The 23,199-nt window shown below is 39.3% G+C and overlaps 2 protein-coding genes across 3 annotated transcripts in view; one reads left to right on the top strand and one right to left on the bottom strand.

The window, feature by feature from the left end:
• Dcbld2 (discoidin, CUB and LCCL domain containing 2) overlaps positions 1–2,277 on the top strand; it is a 136,328-nt gene extending 134,051 nt beyond the window's left edge. The window contains exon 16 of the mRNA XM_004636577.2: positions 466–2,277. Coding sequence (XP_004636634.1) covers positions 466–935 — 470 coding nt within the window. The 3' untranslated portion in view covers positions 936–2,277. The remainder of the gene's footprint in view (positions 1–465) is intronic.
• A 2,844-nt stretch (positions 2,278–5,121) lies between these two features.
• The window catches only part of St3gal6 (ST3 beta-galactoside alpha-2,3-sialyltransferase 6), a 68,668-nt gene continuing 50,590 nt past the window's right edge, over positions 5,122–23,199 (bottom strand). The window contains exons 6-10 of one of the 2 annotated variants that reach the window (XM_023721304.1): positions 17,423–17,518; positions 13,810–13,996; positions 13,575–13,712; positions 10,662–10,814; positions 5,122–8,959 (exon numbers count right to left, since the gene is read on the bottom strand). In XM_023721304.1, the coding sequence (XP_023577072.1) occupies positions 8,873–8,959; positions 10,662–10,814; positions 13,575–13,712; positions 13,810–13,996; positions 17,423–17,518 (661 nt within the window). In that variant the 3' untranslated portion in view covers positions 5,122–8,872. The remainder of the gene's footprint in view (positions 8,960–10,661; positions 10,815–13,574; positions 13,713–13,809; positions 13,997–17,422; positions 17,519–23,199) is intronic. The other variant, XM_023721303.1, reaches the window with a different exon arrangement.

Genomic DNA, 23,199 nt, shown 5'->3' with positions numbered 1-23,199 from the left:
ATAGAGTAGGAAAGACAGTACCTTACAAAAGAAGACAGTATCCTATTATCTCAGTATACATTCATTTTAAACATTATCTTGTATGTGAAAAGGAAAAAAAATCATATTATTTTCAAAAATTAATACTTGTTCCAGTAATGAAGTATTTATTTTAAAGCGAAATACTCTGTAAACCTAAAGAACATAGGCAGACACTCTGTGCAAAGTTACATGAATGAAGTTCCCTGACTTAAGATACTAGATAACATCTAGTATACTAGATATATACTAGTATGCTCTAAGATACTAGATAACATCTTTAATTTTAAAATTGGTTCTTAGAGGGAAAATTCCTTTGGTCTACACTGATAGCAACAGTAGTGCCATAAATAAGTATTCGCTTTTGGTGCCATTTGCAGCTGCTGTCCTAAGGTATGGAATTGCTATATTAGGTAACATTTTGTTTGTGTTTTGTGATATCCACAGAGTATGCACAACCACTTGTGGGAGGAATTGTGGGTACACTTCATCAGAGATCTACCTTTAAACCAGAAGAAGGAAAAGAAGCAGGCTATGCAGACCTGGATCTTTACAACTCTCCAGCGCAGGAAGTGTATCATGCTTATGCTGAACCGCTCCCCATCACTGGGCCTGAATACGCAACCCCAATTGTCATGGACATGTCAGGACACCCCACAGCTTCAGTTGGTCTACCTTCTACATCCACTTTCAAAGCTGCAGGGAACCAGCCTCCCCCCTTAGTAGGAACGTACAATACACTTCTCTCCAGGACTGAGAGCTGCTCCTCAGCCCACGCCCAGTATGATACCCCTAAAGGTGGGAAGCCAGGTCCACCTGCCCCGGAGGAATTGGTTTATCAGGTGCCACAGAGCACACAGGAAGTGTCAGGAGCAAGTAGGGATGGGGAGGAGGATGTTTTTAAAGAAATCCTTTGAAGATGATGCTGCTTTTTTTTTTTTTTTAAACAAAGCATCAATTTAAAGCACATGGCCTTTAAAAAAAAAGTTAGTGGTAGTAATATATGGAATGTATTACATATCTGTCACTGAAATGTTTGGAGGAATGCGGTGGCCAAGGCACAGGAAACTACTTATCTTGCCATCTTGCTTTACAGGTGTTACTGTGGCACATTTACTGCTTGCCTATTAAATTTTCAACAACTTGTTTATAACTACTGTAAAACACTATTTTTAATACAGAAAAAGATCCCTATAATGCACTTCAAAGAAACTGAAAATCACTGAGAGTATTTATTACCAATGCTGCAGGTACATTATTGAACTTGAGTTGGTTCTATAAGCCTGATAGGCAATACGCATGGTACTGTTCTTGAAATGTCTAATGGCTTGAAATTTTTTCTCTGTCTTAGGTGGGTACTATTACGTTTACCTTCTCTTCTATTCCTATATTGCATCCTGGATTTTTAATAGATATGTTTCATTGTTTTGATTGTAGCCATACACACTCTTTGTCTTAAGGAGATTGGTGGCTAAGAAACTGACTTGTGAGCTGGGCCACTAAGGTCACTTGCTGACGCTCTGAGAGCTTTAAGACTTCATGGTACAGGGCCTGGTCTCTTCCCTGCTCCTTCCACCTGGGGGCCTTCATGGCTGGCCCCATTCTTGTTTATAAAATGTTTGTGTTTTTGTTTTTTGTTTCTTTATAGGTAATACTTGCTTTGTAATCTCATGAAATCAAATCTTCTGATATCTTTAGTATACTTCTCTTTATGAAAACCGGAATTTAAAATTTAGAAAAGTATCTCTCTGCACTCAGAAGTAATATAAATTATCTTGAAAACCAAAAAAATATGACCAGAATTGTCCTCTGGTGTTTTACACACACACACACACACACACTTTGAGTCTCAAGGTGTTTATAATTTTAGTCAAATTTTAATTTTCTTTTTCCTCACTAACAGTTGTAAGAAATAGAAACCCAGTGTGTATCCTTCAGTACAGTGTGGTGGTGCCTTTTGTGTATAGTAAATTTTGAGTAGTTCTTTGTGTCCTACCTAAGGAACAGATATAATAGCACCCTAGCAAACTAAATTGGTATCTCCCAGCAACTCTTGAGTCACCATTTGTTCTTGACCTGCCCAGAACTTGTTTTAGATGGGGTGAGTTAGAAAGTATATGTAATGTATTCATTAGCCTATAGTATAAAAACCATGTCTAAACATCTTAAGACTGGCAAGACAACCTAAGTTCACTGTGTGATAAATATAAATTTAATATCTTCTTTTCCATGAATCTTAGCTGATAAGACTTGATGTAGAAAAAAAAATAGTGCTTAAGTTTTTTTCATTAGTACATGTTTGCAGTGCATAATGTTTACATTTCTTGTGTGGAGTCTGTTCAGGAACATATGAGAAAATCAAATAAAGAGTAAATTGAAAGAGTAAGGAGATAAATCTTCCTAAAATGTCCATTTCCTTTAGATTCTAGTCATTTCTTCTGACTTATGCCACTAGCTTGTTTTGTTGCCAGAATTCACTGAATGTGAATAGACAACAGCATTTTGCCTGCATCCATATCAGCACCCTGTTCTAGTAACTGCATCAAAGAGAATTATGTATACAGCTTCCCTGCCTTTGCCTTCTCATATTTTGTTGGTTTTATTGACATTTGCCTTTTTCAAACTTTGAGGCACAATTTCAGTCATTGAAAAATCAATGCGTATTTTGTTTCAGAATATTTGAAACAAAAAGCACAGCTGTTGAATTTTTATTAAACCATGTATAAATGTGTGAAGCACATATATTAGTGCAGCTTTCTTCTTTCAGGTGGGAACAGAGTAAACCCATTGCTTTATTGTTTTTACTCATCCTTCGTACAGAGACTATATACCTTTTCTCAAGTCGTGGACCTGTTTAAAGCTTTAAGAGATGTTTTTAATGATTTCAGTTTTCCCAAAGAAACTTGCTGTTTTGTGTTGTAACCTGATCACTTTTCCCTGAAGCTCTTTTTATGAGAAGCAAATTTTCTGAAATCATGCATATTTTAACACTCAATTCATATTGCCACTGTGCTGCCCTTAAACTACCAATGATTTTAACGAAATACCTAGTTTTTACTATTTTCATATATTTTACTTTTCAGATGAAGAGCTGAGCCTGATTCAAATGGTTTTTGTTTTCTACTTTTTAGTTGTTTTTTTATATTAATTTTAAAATGTTTTGTTTTTTAGTATATTTATGTCTGGTGTCAGATGTAATATATATATGTGTGTATATATATATATGAATCAGACTATATATAAGCATACACACACACAGCCTTAGAGACAATCAAGTAACTGAAAATGTGAAGATACCCATTTTTTGACAAAATTCCCTTGAATGTTTATTCTTTGCTTGAAACATTTAAGACTTTAGTCACTACAGTTTTTTTTTTTTTTTTTTTTGGGGGGGGGTGGTTCCTAACAATACGGTTACAAAAATAGAATCGGAAGTGATATATCAAGTGTGGCCATTAGACATTTCCTAAAATTATGCTAACTTGGGCTATTACTTGATTTTAGGAACCAGCACAGTTAATGATACTAATACTTTTGATTTATCTTCTCTGAAACGCTGTAAACCTAAATAGGTCCTGTTGTATGTGCCAGGTCTAGTCCAACTATTTACGTTCATGTTTCACTATTTGCACTTTGCACTAAACAGTGGGTTCATTCGCTGATAAAAGTGGTCCAAGTAGAGAATTTATGCAGAATCAAAAGTACATCATGTATACCTTTCTCCCCTCACCCAGGGGTGAGGAGCGGATGAGCTCATTTAAATATGAATGTGGCCTCAAAACTGTGGAGTGCTAAGGCTTAGTTGCCTTGGCTCCCCAATGTCCCCTGGAGAGGAGAAGGGTACTAGAGACAGCAAGCAAAAACCGGTACATTATGTGGGACACTGAAAACTTTTCCTTTACCTAGTTGTCTCTACCAAGACAACTTTCCAGTCTCTGTCTAGGAAAATAATTATTAGCTCTGCCATTTGGTTTAGAACTTGAAGTCCCAAAACTGCAAAATCCAAGTATGAGTCAGATGGTTATTGAAATACTTTTAGGTCAGCTGTGGCACCAATTCTCATTTAATCCAACTTGTGACTGGTTTTCTTTTTGGCACTGGGAAAGGTAGAAGCAGAACATGTATTGAAATATATATTAGAAGTAAATATGGTTAAGGTGTCAGTTATATTCTCCTAGAATGTACTTTTCTTACCTCGGCATGTACTGTAGTCACTCAGTATTTGTATATGTTGATAGAATTTACATTGTTTAAATAGATTTTAATGTATTCCTGTTTTTAAAAATTGTATGTGTCTTGCTCAGATCATTTGGCTTAAATAAACCAGTTTGTAGCTTTTTGTCATAAAATGCCAGATTTCTCAATTTTTATAGTCCTCAGTTTTATGGCCATCATTATAGTACAGTGTTGGAGAATGCCACTGTTGGTTTTTTCCTTTGATTTCCACCACCTCACCCTTTCCCCTACGCCCAATGATCAGCACCATCCTTTTTGGAGTCTGATTTACTATATCAACTTCAGCAGCCAAGCTACAGGTCATGAATGTGTGGTATGAAAAAAAATGTCTCACTGTACACATGTAGATCATAGTTTGGTACCTGCCTTTCTACCTCAGAGTAATTAAAAGGTCCAGCAAAGCTGGGGCATCTCCGTATAATTAACATCTCACCTGGGTTAAATCACCTACTAGTTTTCTCCCCCTTATACTGCTTTCAAGTATTTCATTTATTCCTACTCTGGTCCTGAGCTGATATTTCACCCTTTATATATTCTCTTTAAGGAAATGATTGGTTGTCAGTTAATACCAATATTTCCCAGTAAAATATGAGTGAAAAACTCAGGTTCTTCATGAAAATATGAAATTCAAAACCACCTTGGTTCTTAAAGATTTACTTGCTTTGTCATCTTAACTTTGCTTTTTTTACTTCAAATTGAAACAGTTTAATGAATAAGCAAGGCAAAAAAAAATTAAGAATTTTCTCCTTAAGCTCAAGTAGGCTAGCTTCTGTCTTTCTCCTTGCTGACACAAAAGTACCACCACTGAGTTAGAGGAGGAAAGGCTTATTTAGCTACAGTCTACAGTTTGTAGGTTTCAGTTTATAGTTGGCTGGCTGCAGGCAGGGTGGTTGGCTCATGAGCGCTGTGGAGGAGAAACAACAGTTCACGGCAGGCAGAAGACATAAGAAGCAAGGAAGTGAGCAGCATCTTTCTCTATGTCATAGCTAGCCTTTGGCCCTTAAGGCAGATAGCATTCACTCTTAATTCTAGCACACTTGGTCCTAGCATTGCAACATAAGCCAGTCGCAGCAAAATGCAATCTCTGTCCATTCAACTCTGAAAAGCCTCTCTGCATGAAACTTTGGGGTGACATCTAGACCCATAGTGTTACCATTTCTTGTGATGTCCCCTTCTGTTGAGGACAATTTTTGGTGAGTTTTTACATGGGATACAAATATTCTTACATCATTTTCCCATGAGTAGAGATCTATCCATACACCTCTGCCCCAGATCTTTGCTACCAATTTTCCCGTCATGTGCCTTCCACATTCTTAACCATGTGACCAGACCACTGGGTACAGCCCATAAATTATAGTCACACATTGGCCATTTCTCCTTCTAGGCAATATGTACTACCAGGTGCACCACCCAAAGTTCTGCCCACTGAAGATTTCTTATCTCTGTCCTTCAGAGATGTCTTAGAGGCTATAATGTTGCAGCTGTCCACTTGCTTGTGGTGTCTGCATAACATGCAGAACCATCTGGAAAGCTGGCCCTTTCTCTGCTAGCCGATCATGTACATCCCATGAGGACACAAGTGCATTCTGGGGAACAAAGCAGTACTGCAGGAGTAGGAGCCATGGGCAGCTGGGCGACCTCATGTAATTTACTTGTACCGGATTAATCTGCTCAAAGCCACATTCACCATTGCCATATAATTTTGACATAGCTGTATATGTCAACATTATGACCTAGTGGATTAGACAGTACCCAGGCTCATGACGGGCAACTCAATCACATGGACCTGGTATTCCCTAGGCAACCATTCAGTTTCCATTAGGGCCCAGTAGTAGGCTAGGAACTCTTTCAAAGTGAGAATAGTTGTCTGCAGATAATAGCAGAGGCTTACTCCAAAATTCTAAATGCTTCATTCACCTGTGGGGGCCTACTGAGACTCCAAACATCTCCATGCACCACTGACACTTCAAGTACATTGGGATCTGCTGGATCATATGGCCCCAGTGGCAAAGCAGACTGCACAGCAGTTGGACCCCTTGCAGAGTTTTTTCTTACTCTGGGTCTTTCTCAAAACTAAGTTTCCTGAGTTACTCAGTAAATAAGCCAAGAATAAAACACTTGGTGAGGAATGACCTGCTTCCCAAATCCAAATAGGCCTACCTACTAAGCATTGTGTCTTTTTTGGTTGTAGGGGGACCCAGATGCAAGAGCTCGCCTTTTACCTTAGATACTTCTATATTCCCCACACCACTGGATTTCTAGAAATTTCAGAGGTAGGACTTTGAATTTTAGTTGGATTTATTTCCCATCCTCTGGCTCTCAAATGATTTACTAACAAATCTAAAGTGGTTGCTACCTCCTGCTCACTTGGTGCAATTAGCATAATACCAATGTAATGGACCAGTGTGATACCTGGTAAGAGAGAAAAAGGTTAAGATCCCTGCAAACTGAGTGGGGGCACAGGGCTGGAGAGCTACTATAACCCTGAGGTAGGACAGTGGAGTGTACTGGCAGCTGAAAGCAAATTTTGGATAGTCCCTCTGGACAGGCATGGGAAGACACATGCCAAATCAACAGCTGCATACTGAGTCCCAGGAGATGTGTTACTGAAGAAGGATGCTACATCTGTACATCAGCTGCAGTCAGAGCCAGCATTTGATTCAGTTTATTGTAACCCATCATCATTCTCTTAAGATTCCTTTCTCCTGCGCAGACCTAAATCTGGAGGCAGTGGAAACCACCACCCCTGCACACATCAAGTCCTTGAGCGTGGCACTGACCTCCACAGCCGCTCCAGGGATGTGATACTGTTTTGGCTTAACTATTTTAACAGGCAAAGGCAACTGCTTTAATTTGGCCTTTCCAACCCTAACGGCTCTCACAGGTTAAGGAACCACTGTAAGAGTTTTGCCAAGTACTAAGTATATCTATCTTGTTTGTGCACTGAGGAACAAGAGAAATGACTAAAGGATAGATTTCAAGGCTCCCTAGCCCACTGTGAGCTGGACCTTACCTGTCCTTCATAGGCCCTGACTCTTACTGGAGGGCCGCAAGGACGTTTTGAATCCTCTGGGATCAAAGTTAATTCCGAACCAATGACCAGTAGTCCCTGAAATGTCTGAGCATTTCCCTTCTTCCAGTGCATTCACCTGAGCAAAAAGCCTTAGGTCCTTTTGGGGAAGGATGGGAGAAAGAGTGACCATAGAAGCTTTTGGTGCATGAGTCCTTCCTCAAAGGGACCAGGCATCCCCTTCATTCAAGGGGTTCCAGACCTGTAAACACTCCAAGAACTGGTTGAGGGGCTGTGATTTCCTGTTAGTATGACTCAAAGTAGGTTTCTGTGCATTTGCCCTTACATTTTTTTTCAATTACATAAATCTAGTAAAACTTTTGTAGGCTCCTTATTTCACTTTTGGGAACACTGGCTAGTCAGCCAGGGCCACTCTGATCGTTGTTTAGCTTCTGCTGTCTTTAGCAAGGCTACCAGTTTGACCTCTGCCACTCTAATATCCAATCAAACCCACCGCCCTTAAATTTCCAACTGAGTAACGATGCTCCCCATTGTAAGGCCTAGCATGCAGAGATAAGCCATGCCATAGCTCAAGGATGCTGTGCTCGCCTCCAACCTGTTTCTCAAGTTCTTAGTGAAGGGTGCATTTTCTGGATCATCCTGGGAGGTGGATTAGGTTTAAAATGGCAAATCCACTCTGCCATTGCCATTTCCTCTGAAGCTCATCAATGGGATAGGTGGCATCTCTGGCTCTTTTACCGTGGACCATCTTCTCATACTTCATATTTCTGCCACCCAGCCAACACCTACTAACACCTTTTTTTTTACTCCATGAGCTGCAACATCAAATTCAGAATTCCTGCTTAAGCCTGTATCACAAACTCAGCCTGATCCAGGTGTATATTTTTGCCACCATTATGCCAAATCTAATTGTAAAAAGGTTTTGAATTTTTTTAAATAATGCAAAACGCCCAGAGTTTTGTAATTTAATTTAATAATTTACTCATTCAGAACTGTCTGTTTTGCCTATTTCCTTTAACTTAAGAAGAGAAAAATAAAAAAGTCTACTATCTTCCTTCTATCAAATTAACTACTAATCACATTCATGGCTTAATTAACTTTAGAGGGAGGAAAGTGAATGAAAGCAGTATGACTTTCCACAGCCAAGCAGTTATGGTTTGCTGTATCACGGTATGGTCACATAGCATTGTCCCACCTGCTGTGTTTACATTAACCAAATAATACCTCTCCAAATGTCACATCATAGTCAAAATTGCAGTAAAGTCTCCTTGCTTAGGAAACCACATTCTTTGAAAAGTCTAAAATGAAATAACCGTAAGATGTTTTTTTAAACTACCTCAAAAACTTATTTTAAAAACAATGCAATCAAAACTTATTTCCCTGATAACTAAATAATTAACTAAATAATTCTTGGTTTTCATAAATATATTCACAAAGATTAAGCTGGTGGTTATGAATCACCAGGCAGCAACAGATTAATATACATAATTATTTGACAAGTCCATCCAACATATTTAAAAATAAACTAAAAATTCCAGTATAAAAATAAAACTAATACTGTTAGCATAATCTTCTGAGTTAGTAGGGTCAATCTTCTGTCAAGTTGATTACAAATTTTTTTTCTATAATGTCCTTCAAAAAAAGCTGCTCTGCAGTCACATTGTGGTATGCACTCTGAAGAAGAAAAATAAAGTAGGATTACCATCTCTCCATCCCAGTTGTAGAACAGTAACAGCAACAGAAGATTCTGTACGTTAAACAGGTTTTTTTTTCATTTTAATGAGAAAAGATAAAACAGCAATGAAACAGTTTCAAAACAGGCTAGTATGATAGTTACAATAATTAATATATTGCATGTTGTTGTCTTCCTAGTAGTTATTCAGAGGACAAGATGCAGACATGATGTCTAAACAATATTAGTACAAACCTTTCTTCTCAATGAACTAAGTGAAAGTAGCTGTCTATCCTATCTTTTATATACATAGTTTTTCCACACACACGTTCCTTTATTTATATCCCCCTTTTTTTGTCTCATACCTTAAAAAGTTCTATACTAAGCTCAAACGTTAAATCAAAGGAATACTATTACCTTCCTAATCTTCCTTATTTATTCTGTGTGACAGCTTCCCTTAAGGCCTTTTCTGTCCTAAACTTATTTAAAAGGTTTCTTCACACATCTCAAATTGTATAAATCTTAGGTATCAGAATTTTAAGTCAGAATGGAATTTTTATAAAAGCAGCACTTGGAACTCATTTTAAAAAATAAATTGATCTCGAGGTGAGAAACTACTATAAAGCATAGCTCAACTTAAGACGTGTTTTAAAAATTGAGGCCAGAGGTATAATTCAATGCTATGTTTGCCTAGCTAGTGCAAGGCCTTGGTTTAGATCCCCAGCACCCTAAAAATTAAAGAAGTAATCTGTTCTATTGTTAGACATCCTATGTTTTCTCAGGAAGTTTTAAATCCTGTTATTTGACTCTTGAAATACTACAAGCCCTACAAGAAAAATTAAGACTGAGAATAAATGAGCTCTTCAAGGCACCCACTTCCTGAACTACTCAGGTGTTTGCCTAACACACTGAGGGTGAGGAGGAAGGTTAGAGGAACAAAAGACAGTATTAAAATCCAACCCAAATCATACCACTTCCTCAGCTTATGCAGTATTTTGGGACAAAAGGGACTGATTTCATGAAATCTCATATACTTTATAGCAAAGCATTTACAGTGTAATATTAAAAATGTACAGGTAACATTTAAATCTTACCACTTGTGTACCAATAAGCTAATAATCAGAAACATAGAAAACTCCTTCCCATTCAATTAAAATCCTCAGGATCAAATTTACTAGCACTAATGTCTACTGAAGAAAAACATGATCTAGGGAGATTTGTGAACCTTTCACAGACAAAGATTGTTTTATGGGGTTGTAACTGGTGGCAAACTTGTGGCATGCATGCCACGGCCAGCTATTATCATTGAAAGCTAAAGGTTTGCCATTATCTTGTCTACAAAAAAAAAAAAAAAAAAGACAGCAGTGCTTTTCATGAATTTGCAGGCTTAAGTTTTATATTTAAATAGTGCAGATGTGATGTCCTAAGTAAGACCTGGTAAGTTGGCAATAGCCATAAAGCTTTCTCAAGGCCCTAAGGCCCACAAATACGGAGTTGCTGCGACTATAAAATGACCTTGGACTGGGGTCCTAATTTCAGTCCTCGGTAGCTCTGTAATACCTCTATGAAGCCCTCAACCCTTCAAAATTTTCCTGAATAAAATGAGACAGTAAGGAAAAAAATAATGGGCTTTCTGACAATTAGGATGAAAGATCATGCCAAAGTATATGTACACAAGCTTAAGTGAGTGGTATGCATAGTTACCTTATTCATCAAGGACATGGTGGCATTCCCATAGTAGTGCAAAGGACTCTTAAGGTCAGAAAAGTTGTATTTAAAACCAGCTAAATGAACTTCATGACATATATGAAATGCCAGTGTGATGGCAATAATTCCTGTTGTTGGGTGTTTGGGTTTCTAGAAGGGAAATAATTAAAAAAAAAAAAAAAAAATCCAAGTGAATTGTTTGTTTCTAAGACATCTGATTGACCTACCTTATAGAACAATTTCTGGATGATTAAGCAAGTGAAAAATATTCAAACTCATACCCCAAGACTCAAAGCTCCAAATAATGTACATAACTGAAAAAAATACCAACTATAACTGAAATCTCAGAAAGTCTTTTCTAATAGAACTTAGCTGAAATACTAGTTCAGAGGATAACCATTACGACAAATGTTCTTGGCGCTAGGTACAAAGTGCAGTACAGGGACAAAAGAGGAAGGGAGACTTAAGGAAGAAAATACTGCTACAATGTTTTTAAGAAACATGAATCAGGCACTTCATGGAAAAGCAAAGCCTGGGAATCTTGAGATGAATAAAGTGCAGACAACTTAATTTGATTAGTAATAGCATCATAATTATAGAAGTCTCATATATTCTTAAAAGGCCTCATTGCGGTCTCTTAATTTTTAAATCTAGAAAAGTCTAAGCAATTTCAGTAAGTATCTGACTATAAAATGATTCTAGATTGGTACCTAAATATCACAACTTCATTTGGATGAAAGATTAAAAGGGGGGGGGGGGGAACCAACCCCAAGCCTCCCTTTTCCTTTCCATACATCCTGAAAACCTGTGGCTAGGTATTTGACAGAAAGCTCTTGGCAAAAGTGTTCTTTCTCATTGGGACACCATTCAAAGACAAAAGACATCGAAAGGTTGTTAATAATCTGACAGTCCTGTGGAAATTACATATGATTACTTGGGAGGGGACAGCACAATACAATCAAGTGAACTGCAAGAGGCAGTCTTACCTGAAAGTCTAACACGCTTCAGTTTCCCCATAAGCTTTCCTTTACCCAGGCACCTCAACTCCACCACAACCCCTTGCCAGCTGCTACAGTAGAAAGTCCCTGGTTGGGCTGAAAACCTAGGACTCATTCACCTCACCAATCCCACCACTTTGTCCTGCTCTTGCCCCTTTTCAGGCCTTTTACTTAATTTCTTCATACCTCCAAGTCCTTTCCCATAGTTACAAATAACTCCTTATGCTCACATCCCTAAGCCTGCGGAAACCTTTAATTTTCTGATCATCCTGTGCCTACCACAAGCAGCAGAATATGCCAAGAGAAAAATATGTTTGCCTGGTCAAATGGTAAACTTATGACCGAAGTCTCAAGTGGGCACTCAATATGTCCAACACTTACCTAACTTCCCTTCCTACTCGCCAACATGAAAATTTTTTAACTGTCCTCTAACAGCCTTAGTCTCCCAACTTCAAATTCACAACTTCGAATTCACAACTCAATCCTTTTCTATGAAAATGAAAGCAATTAATAAAGAGCTACATCACCTTCCCAATTCCACATTTACCATCTTATAAGCACCTTTACTCATTCTACAGTGCTTTTTTTTTTTTTTTTTTAATATATGTATGTGGTACAGGGTCTCACTACACAGCTCAGACTTATAGTGCTCCTCCTGTTTTTAGCCTCCCCAGCATTGGGATTACAGGCGTGCACCACCACGCCCAGACTTGGTCACTGGCTCAGCATACCCGAGGACGGGGCCAGTGCAGCATGCAGTACCAGGGATTGAACTCAGTCCCTGCCTGCTTAAGCAGGCACTTAGTCTGCTGAGCTATCTCACCGGCCCGCTTCCTCTTAATGTAGGCGATATCTATTTATGCCTATGGCCAGTCCTTTCACTAATTAATATATACTATCAATCTCTTCTCAACAGCTTCTACTTTCCACTTTTTCACCCTGTCATAAAAATTGAATCAGAACACAACAAATGACACAAATTTCTTTGACTCTATATCTTTCAACTTTTACTCATCTATTGATAATTATGTATTTCTTTATGCCTACAGAAATACTTTTAGACCACTTTACTGTTTTCACTCTTGCTTTCCTGTGATATTTTGAGCAGAGTGTGCTGTTGTTTGGGTGTGGCCTCCAAAGGCCAATATGTAAAAACTGGGTCCCCAGGGTGACACTATTGGGAGGTTTGCTCTCAAAAGGGACTGTGGGACTCAGCTGCCTTCCTCTTTCTGTTTCCAGGGCTTGAAATGTGAATACTCACTAGGACGTGCATAATGATAGCTCCTGTCACCACAGGCCCAAAGCATGTTGCCATAGACTGCAATTTCCAAAACTGGAACTAAACGAACTTTTCTTCTTTAGGAACCTGTCCTCAGTGTTTAACTGTAGGACATGAAGTTTCCTAATACAGAGCGCTACAGACAAGTCTAGCTTAGCCTAAAAGCTGTGTACTCATCCTGAAGCCAGTTCTGCTGCTCTGAAAAGGAGTCTACACGCCAGACCAGTTAGTCAGATTCTCCTTGCATAATATTTAAGGTGCATTCATAAGAGATAAGCCACTTGGATGTGCAGAAAGAAGCCCCATGAAGACTGCAAGGGCAAAAATCCTTCTGCTTGAGGTTATTTCCCTTGCCACAACGTAAAATGCCACAAACATAATAGCCACGTCTACTTTTACAAAACTCAGGTGTAGCCCTCGGTACTTCATAAGCCAGGACTCTTGCATAATTTTTTGTTTGTTTGTTTTCTGTGGTACAGGAATCAAACTGAGGGCCTCACATTTGCCAGGCAGGCTCTGTGCTACTGAGCCATGTCCCCAGCCCCTTCTTGTGTAGTTTTTGAAAGCTCCAAGGACCCTCTCTCCTACCTCAGCCAACTCTTTAGTCTGAAACATGCTAAGACACATACATACCTGATTTTTGGGAAACACTTTTGGAAAATGAAGCAGATCTAAAGCTGCCGTCCTTACAATGAAAGGATCTAATATTCTGATTTGATAAGGTTTATAAATCAAGTTTAAGGCTGGTTTCTTCCAAAATCCATTAGCATTCTGAAATAAAGAACATAGAAAGTTACTGCTATCTTTTATGTTTCAAAGGGAAAAATACTAAAGGTAATCTAAAGGGAGATGAATGTTGCCAACTTACTATTTTGCCACCACTCAGCAATTCTGACAGCCACTTTAAGTCAAGAGGCTTAAAAACAGTGAGTATCGCCGTAGCATTAGGATCATTGTGACTGGGATCTGAAAAAACAGATTCTGGATAAAAAAGTCGGAAGGTTGTCCTTCTCCCAACTTCCTCTTCATGTCCTAAAACAGGACCACTATTCATTCTGTGGGTAGCAAAACATGCAAGACATGTAGACCAAGTGGAGCATGAGCCATTTCCATCAAAGTTTTCAGTGGCTTCAGAACTGGATAAATAGCCATTTATTCTGTGTTCTGAAGCCACATGGTACCTGATAAACCTCTTACACACAATGGCAGATGAAGTATTTCTTTTTCATGAAATAGCTCTTTGATCAAAGGAGAAACATTAATTTGTATTAGAAAATAATTTATGGAGGCAATAATAATTCAGTCTTACTTCTGGGGAAACTGAAGACTAAAAGAGAAGAAAACAGCATCACAGAGTTAGGAGGCCTTGGAGGACAACCACACACAGGTTCTATTGACAGTCTAGAGGCCTGATGTCCAGAAAGACAGCTATTTGCCCATAGTCATTTAATCCTATAGCACTCAGAAATCCATCTAAGTGACAAGAAGAATCATTCAGGTTGAGTCTAAAGACTTAATCAAAATTGTGCTCTGAAGTGAACCATATAAAATGGCTGTATTACACTTGAGTATAACTAGATGAACATCTATTGCCAGAGGCAATCAAAGGACCACAAAGGATCTATTGTTAGGTTTGTATATTCTCAGAGCCAAGGTCAGACACTATGTATGCGCATACTACAGAAGTCATGCTGTAAAAAAAGGAATATTTTGTTTCCACAACAATGTCCCCTAGGAGGATAAATACTGTCTTACCCTTTGTGCTGACTCTGTAATACGAGACAGTCTTAACACTAGAAATGACTTTCAAAACATACCAGTACTGTTTTCCTACTAGGGCTCTAAATCCTGTAGTGGAAAACTTATGGCATGTGGACTGCAGCAGGCTGTTTGTTATCATTAAAGGCTCTAAAAGGTTTTTCATTCCTGCTCTAAATGATGATTTAGGCTTTTACAGGTATAGAAATTCATGAGTGCTTCAAATATATTTTGTAATTTTGTAGTATCACAGATCCCACAAAATGGGTACCAGGAAATAACGTGATCTTACTGCTCAGAAACGAGTTTGGAGCCCAGAAAAACCCACAAACACTGAGATGTGATCCTAATATAATGCCCCAAATGTGCTGGCTTTCCACCAAAAGGCTATTCATAACTATTCTTAACACACCACACTTAGGCCTGATAGACAATGATCTTATTTAAATTTTTCACTAGGAAAACAGAAACACTTTTCTGCTACTATATTTAAAGAAATGCTAATAGCTGTAACCACAATCTGCGCTCTTCATTACAAAATATCAATCTTTCTGGGTGTGGTGGCCCAAGAACGTAATAATCCCAGTACTCTAAGAAGCTGAAGCAGGAGATCAGCAAGTTCCCTCCCAACCTGGGCAACATAGTGAGTCCCTTTCTCAAAACAAGCGAACACAAGTCTAGGATGTAACGTAATGTAAAAGCCATTTAATCCCCACTACCAAAAAACTACATTTGAACTCTACACCTAATTTTTTTTCTCTATGATATCTCTTTTTCTATTTACTTTCATAGTTTAACAATATGTTCTAGCATCTTCTCTCTTCATAAAACAAAATAAATCCTTTTTTGTTCCTATAACCATTTCTGTCAGCTCAATATTTAACTCCTTTTCTGAGCTAAATTTCTCACAAGAGTTGACTACTTTTTCCACTTACTCCAAATCCCATCCTTTCTTCTCTCTCACTCTTGTCATGGGTTGCTTTGTTCAGAGTGAGAATAGCTTCAAGCTAACAACCAACAACCCAGTGTTCCCTTGCTGTCCATGACTTGAATGACTTCTCATGACATCTGGGACCAATTAATTCTTTTTTTTTTTTTTTCTTTTTCTTTTTTTTTTTTTTTTTTTTCAGAACCAGGGATTGAACTCAAGACCCTGTGGTTGCCAGGCAAGCGCTTATTCTACTGAGCCATCTCCCCGGCCCCACCAATTAATTCTTCTGTTTTGGAGCACTTTGTTCTCTTCGCTTCTATGATCACCTTCTCCTAAATTTCTTCCTCCCTCACTAGATTTTCTCTCTTTTGCTCACTCTGTTTTCCTTGGTCAACTTCTAAGTGTTGAGCTCCAAACCTATGTCCTGGGTCCTCTTGTCTCTGTCTCTTCCTTGGGAATCTTACCAGACCCATGGTTGAAATATATATACCTCACTGACTGCTCACCATCAAAACTTTATCCAACTGCCTACTTATCTTCTCCACTGTGTATCTCATAAACACCTCAAATCTAAAATATTAATACAGAAATCTTGTTTCCTCTTAACATACTTCTACACCAGTCTTCCCCAGATTAATAAATTACACTACTGTCTGTCCAATCTTAAGCTAATAACAGTAGAAGGCATCCTTGGATCCTTTATTCCAATTATTCCTCATATCTAATAGAAAACAAATCTTAATAACTATGTCTATATCCCTAGTCTGCCCACTTACCTACCTCTCTGCCATGGCAACCCTGTCCCATGCTCCCTGAATACAGCCACTTAAAAAGATGCCTCATAGTTAGGATAGATATACAGCTACATTCTCTTAATTCAATGAATAAGATTTGTTCTAATAGTGTTTGTGGACGGGATGTCATGTCTGCATCTTGTACAAAGATAACCACTGAGACAACAATGTGCAATGTATTTATTATTGAAACTGTCCTACTGATTGGTTCTGAAACTGTCTCACTGCTATTTGTTTCTCAATAAAATTATTTTTTTTTAAAAAAAGAATGCTTCATTCATACTCTTAGCACTCACATTCCATTGTCTATGCTGAAGCCAAAACAGCTTTAAAACATAAGCAGATTGTATTACTCTTTATTTAAAAACCTTTAAAAGTATCCTATTATATTTAAAATCCAGTTCTAATCCTAGTTTACAAATTCCTGTACAGCCTGCTCCTTGCCTACCGCAGCTTCCAATTATACCACTCTTACCTGGCTGTCCTCCAACCCTACTGGAGTTTTGCCACCTCTTTCAAACTCAAGATCATATCTTTTTGAGGACATGAAATAAACATTCTCTCTACCTACACCATGCACTTCCCTAATCTCCATGCTGCTGGCTCTATATGGTCACTTAGGTCCAACTTAAAAATCTCTTTAAAGTGGTTCCCAAATAACCACTCATGCACTATCATTTTGTAAAATTTTCTATGTGGCACTTACTATATTTTCTTATAAATTTAATTACTATTTTTGTCCTTTCACTAGAATGCTAGAATGTCCATGGGGTGAGGAAAACTGTTCTTATCCACTGTTCTCCTCAGGCAAGGTATATGCCTGGAATAGTAAGGGCACCTAATATTTTCTACATTAGCAACCTGAAATCTTGGCCTCACCCTAGCCAACAACCAAGAGAAGGATTATGCAGCCAAGTATATAGACAAATTGAAGTGTCTTAAAACATAGCTGTCCTATGTTAGGAAAGCACACTCTTTTCAAATAGAGATATATTTACCTTATTATGACATCATAGGAGTCAATTTTTTCTCCTAATGTCTTATTCTTCAAAATTCCTCCATTACCAACCACCACACACTTTTTACATGGTTCACTGTCAAGTAAATAGATGAGAGATTAAGCAAGCTTTCACAAAATAAGGTAATTATAAGAATCTGTTCCTACTTTCTGGAACTCTATTTCAAAAATAGAAAAAGAGTTAAGTATAGCTTATAGATCCAGATATGTATTAGAAAACTACAGGACTCAAAAAATAATGTATAGAAAAATTATATCATTGTCCATAAGTATCAACTCTTAACAGACCATAAGCATTGTCTTTTAATTTTCATTATCACCTAAGATAAGCCCATTATTCACATTCAAATGAAGAAATCACTTTGGAAAAATATTACACAACATTTCAAAGTCACACTCCAAAAAGGTAGAACTAGCATTTGGAACCAAAGTTTTGGACAAACACCTTCCTCCCATGAGTTGTATGTTGATAAATACAAGTGTGTTTTACATTATACACAAGGACACTTTGCCAACGTTACTCATTCTTCTGAGATCTCACCTCTGGCCTTCTGTTTTATCCTCTAAGTGTGGAAATGGACCTTTCGTACCTGCCCATCCTCACTTTGATTTTCTACACAATCAATCACCCTAACTACTCCTTGAAGCTTAAGCAAATAAACGAAAAACCTCAAAGTGCACTTTAAAGCAAAGAGCTTTAAAGTTGAACACAAAGGTAGTCTTCCCTGTTGCTGAGAACCATAAGCTGCAAAACACTGGTTCTCAGTAAGCATGGTGGTGGCCCATCTGTCTGCTAGTTCTTAGCAATGGCTCTGTGTGTGTGTGTGTGTGTGTGTGTGTGTGTGTGTGTGCATGTGCGTGCGCGTGCACATGTACACATTCTTTGTTGATCCACCCCGTGAGTATTCTACAGCAGGGAGTCATTCCCACACTCACAAGCTGTGTGGACTTTCCATATCCTCAGGCTAAGCTCTGTGCTGCTCAGAGGCTGAACCTCCTGAGGCTGGCTCCACCTCCAAACTGGGAAGGTTAAGCAAGGCTGGACACTGCTGGGAAGGGCAGAACTGAAATCTGGGCTGTTCCCATGACAACTTGCACTGAAAGATAGGTGGGAATATGTATCTGTAATTGTGGTCCCCAGTGTAACCGCTTTCCTCCAATGAAGGATGGAGGCCACTCTTCTCATGGAGAGGCATGGATACCTCACCTGAGCCCTGGTCCCCAGGCACGTCATCCTGCTGTGGACCATTAACAGGAAGGACTGCTTCTTCCTTGGTGTCAAACACTAGCCTAGGGATCTAGGCTCCTGGATCCCTTTTTCCTTAGGTCTGCAGCAGACTTTTGGCCCTCCTTGGGTCACTGTACAACCTCACCATATTTAATTAACACAACTTTCATGCATAGACAGTGCAGTGAACTGTGAGTCCCTAGAGGCAAAAATATTATCATTTATATCTGTCCTCTCATCTAAACTACTTCCTCATTCACAGATATCCTAGAAATCAACTTGGTTGTAAACATTAATTGTACCGAAATAATTTTCCTAATTTGTTTCTGAGAAAACAGTTATCTGCTTCTCCAACTTGGAAATATAATAAAGAAATGTAACCCAAGCCACTCACCCAGAAAACAAAGTAACTCCAGAATGCCTGAACACCTGTTAATGGAAAATCTAAAAAACCATTAAAATAATAGTGCTAAGATATTATTCTTCCTTCAGTGAGAGGTATGTTCTTCATTAAGTCAGGTAAAGTGAGAGACAAGTCACTAACCTATGCAGAAGAAAGCAACATCAATACAAAGGAAGCAAACCCAAACTCTCCATGACAAAACATCTATGATGTGTCTTCTGAATGTTTTTAGACATTCATTTTTCCTTGGGCAGCCTCATATATACTAAAACGGATCCCCCCACCTTCAGCGTAACAGTCTATGGCAGATTCCACTGGTCTTATTCTGGATAGCTATTCCCCGATGTGCCTTGTAGCAGAGCCCTGCTTTTGTAGTCTTGGAGGGTTAGCTCATTTCCCCCGTCAGTGACTGTCTAGAGACACACAGGACTCATCCCAGGCAAGAAGATAATAGAAAAGTCTGCTGGATGTTTTTGAAAAAGATTCTGGCAAAAGAATGGTAGGAGCAGAAGCCTTTCTGTCCACCCAACTTTTCCTTTCTACTTAGACATGTAAAGAAGTTAAAGCAGCTGTAGCCATCTTGCAATTCAGAATGAAAAAGAGCTACAGAAAAACTATCTGAGTGCTCCTGCATTCTGAAATCACTAATTCCATCACACAAGCATACAGATGTGCAGGTGGTACACAGTCCAAATACAGATGCATCACTGAGATAACTGTGTGTGAACTGGCACTTCCTCAGATTGGGCAATCCACAGTTAGAACAGCCACCAGGAGGGCGCTCTGGTACCTCTTTCTGGTTCTACCATCTGCACAACTGAAGCCTTATACTTACACAATCTAGGCAATAATGACTTCTTAATCAAAAAACTATTACTTGCAGGCGGAAAATACTGAAATACTGTGCAGAGAGGTTATGGGAAGAGACCTGGCTACTTGTTCTGGTTCTCTTCTTTGGCAACTCTGCAAAATGGCCCAGTAATCTGATCTAAGTTTGCCCTTTCACGAAGTGAGGAAATCACTGATGTCCTGCATATTGTTATTCCACTGGACATGACCATTTCCTGTGATATGTATCACAATTTCTGTATCTTTAGCTGACATGGGATCACAGTGGATGGTAGAAAGCAGGCAGTGCTGCACTTGGGCCTTTGCCACATATGACTCAGTTATGTGCTCAGAGCTTCCAGTTACCCTCAATTTCCAATGCAATATAAAAATTTTTAAAAATAGCAGAGTGATAGAGTAGGAAGATAAGCACCAATAGTCTCTATAAAGTTAAGACTCATTAACAAACAGCTGTTGATGTCTAATTCTTTTCTTTTATTTATTTGTGTGTGTGTGTGTGTGTGTGTGTGTGTGTGGCCAGCTCAGCCCACCAGGGGGCAGGCTGGCTGGCATGTGGTGCTGGGGGATTGAACTGCGGTCCCTGTGCTTTGCTAAGCTTGTTCTAAGTAGGTGCCCTACACCACTGAGCTATCTCACCAGCCCCTCTTTTTGAAATTTTCTAATGGCACACTCCTCACTTGGCTGTTAACCAATCTAACCCAGATCCACTGATGCTGTAACGGATTTTGCAACTGACTTGACACATGAGTTTCCTTTAAGTGAGACATTTCTGTGTGGTTACTGCATAATCACTGCATTCGTTAAGAAATCTGGGAGCGGCCAGATAGCTCAGCAAGCTAAAGCACCTGCTTAGGCAGAGCATAGTGGTCGGGGTTCAATTCCTGGCATATGTGCTGGCCCTGCCCCTGGGGCGCACTGAAGCAGCAACTGAGACTGGGTGTGGTGGTGCATGCCTGTAATTCCAGCGCTTTGGAGGCTGAAAAAGGTGAATCACTACAAGTCCAATCTATGTAGTGAGACCTTGTATACCCTGTACTAAATACATTTAAAAAAAAAAAATCTAGGACATTTTCTCAATGCAATGCTGGTGACTAGGGGAGCAGGGGCTCAGGTTTTGAGCTTCAGGGTTTCCATTGCTCTGGCTGGAGGCTGTATTCCCACTAAAGAAAGAGCATCATCCCCAGGACAGGGATCTGGCTGGTCTGGGGGGCACACAGACAGTCAGGAAGGCTCGGGACCCTGGAATATAAACACACTGCAAGAACTCTTCTTCTGTGCTGCAATTTCTTTAAAATATTCTCAATCTTTAGTAAGCACTGTAGCCTTGAGTCAGCTGTGCTCTAAAAGAATAAAAAGAAGAACCCAAATCTATAAGAAATTAATGGCAGCAGCATACAGAAAAGATGCATCAACCTCAACTGTTACACAACATTCACTGAACTGACTTCGGAATCCTCAGACTAGCACAGAAAAAAATGGGGGCCAGAGAAATGAATGGAGAATACTGACAGAAATAGCTAGCTGTCCCTCAATAACTTGCCTTTGTCCTTTAAAGCAAGACTCACTGTTTTCAAAGGTGGACACCGAGTCACCTGGATGAGACAATATTTTCCCACTCACGTTCCACTAGTTATGACTTTGTGATGGATGGAGTCCTACCCAATGGGACATCATCAGTAGCTGCGATACAGGTTAAACAACTCTTTCTGGTGGGTGTAGGCAGAATGAGAGAAGCACTGTTTGTAAAGTCTGCCAAATCCCGTGGTATAAATTCTCTCCCCCAGTTAATTTTAAGCTTCCTCTCTGAGGTTACTAAATACAGAAGTGGGAAGAAGGGCACCTCTCAAACTGATAACTAAGCCAGGCATGGTGGCGCATACCTGTAATCCCGGCCCACAGGAGGCTGAGACACAAGGGCTGCTGTAAGTTTCAGGCTAGCCTGGACTACACAGTGAGTTCAGCATCAGCCTGAATGGCACAGAAAGAACTTGTTTTAAAAATAAAAAATAAAAACCTTAAAAATGTTGCTATCTACTCTCTGTGGCACATCAATAGATGTGATGAAGTATCATATCAGATTTCTGGGAGATGACCTTAAATAGGAAGTCTCAAAGACTGGGGCTGTGCTCCCTGGCTCCTCCCTGCTGGCAAGAAACTCCAGTTACCACGCTGACTGTAAGGAGGAAGTCACATACAATGGAATGGCGAAGTCACCACACAGAGCAAGCCTAGGCCACCGGTAGCCACACAACTGCTGAGCCTGCCCACCACCGTTTATGTGCAGACTTCAGGTATATATGAAAACCATGAGAAAGAGGAAAACTTATTTCTTGTAAATACCATGAGTAATTCACATTTTCCCATTTGCAGTGGACTCTAGCCTAATTGAGGGCATCATGCATACTGTTCAAGATATCTGAACAAAACTGTCACTTGTATCCATCCAGCAGAATCATAAAGGATTCAGGTTAGAACAACAACAACAATGTCCCAGCCTTTTTGGTAGTGCCCAGAGAGAAGGATTACATTGTACCATTAGAATCTCAGCTGAAAATGAACCCAGGCTGATGCATAAAATGGGGGCAACCTCAGGGGCAAAAAGACAGGAACAGTCACATCAGTTGGCAAGAAGGGAGCAAACAGCCTGGCCAAGGTAGGCCTAAGAGGCTGGACTCCTGAAGGAGGAAGGCCACGCAAGCTATTAAATAAAACACAGTGTGGATCTTACTGAAAAACTAGGCAAGAGGGAAACTCCAGAAGCTAACAGGAGCTCATGTGCACAGCGCTCGTGATCCATACAAGCTATTTGTAGATATTTTCCACAAATATTTAATGAATAGCTTTTCTCACTGATAACTCTGGCACTGGGCTTAGACATCCGGGCACTGGAGTTAGAGCTGCCTAGATTCCCATCCTAGTCCTGCATTTATGAGCTATAAAAACTGTGTATGTCTGCCTAGGTGCAGTTCCTCCGTTTACAAAATGCAAACTGATATAAAGCACATATGTGAAAGGTTTACACAGAATAAAACTCCACAGAACAGAGCTATGTAAAACATTAGGATGGAAAATATACATAGTTGCTCATAATAGATAATCAAAATTGCAACTAATTGGAATTAGAAATTAGAACAATCTAAGGTGAACCAGGCGAGGACTGGGGAGACAGCAGTCTAAGCACCTGCCTGCTAAGCTCAAGGACCTGAATTCAATCCCCAGTACCACATGCTATACCAGCCCCGAGTCTGAACTGCATAGTGAGACCCTGTATCAAAAA

Source organism: Octodon degus, unplaced genomic scaffold (assembly GCF_000260255.1).
Source record: "Octodon degus isolate 3935 unplaced genomic scaffold, OctDeg1.0 scaffold00081, whole genome shotgun sequence".
NCBI lineage: Eukaryota > Metazoa > Chordata > Mammalia > Rodentia > Octodontidae > Octodon > Octodon degus.
The sequence above is the reverse complement of the archived record's forward strand: the minus strand, read 5'-3'. Positions and strand labels throughout refer to the sequence as shown.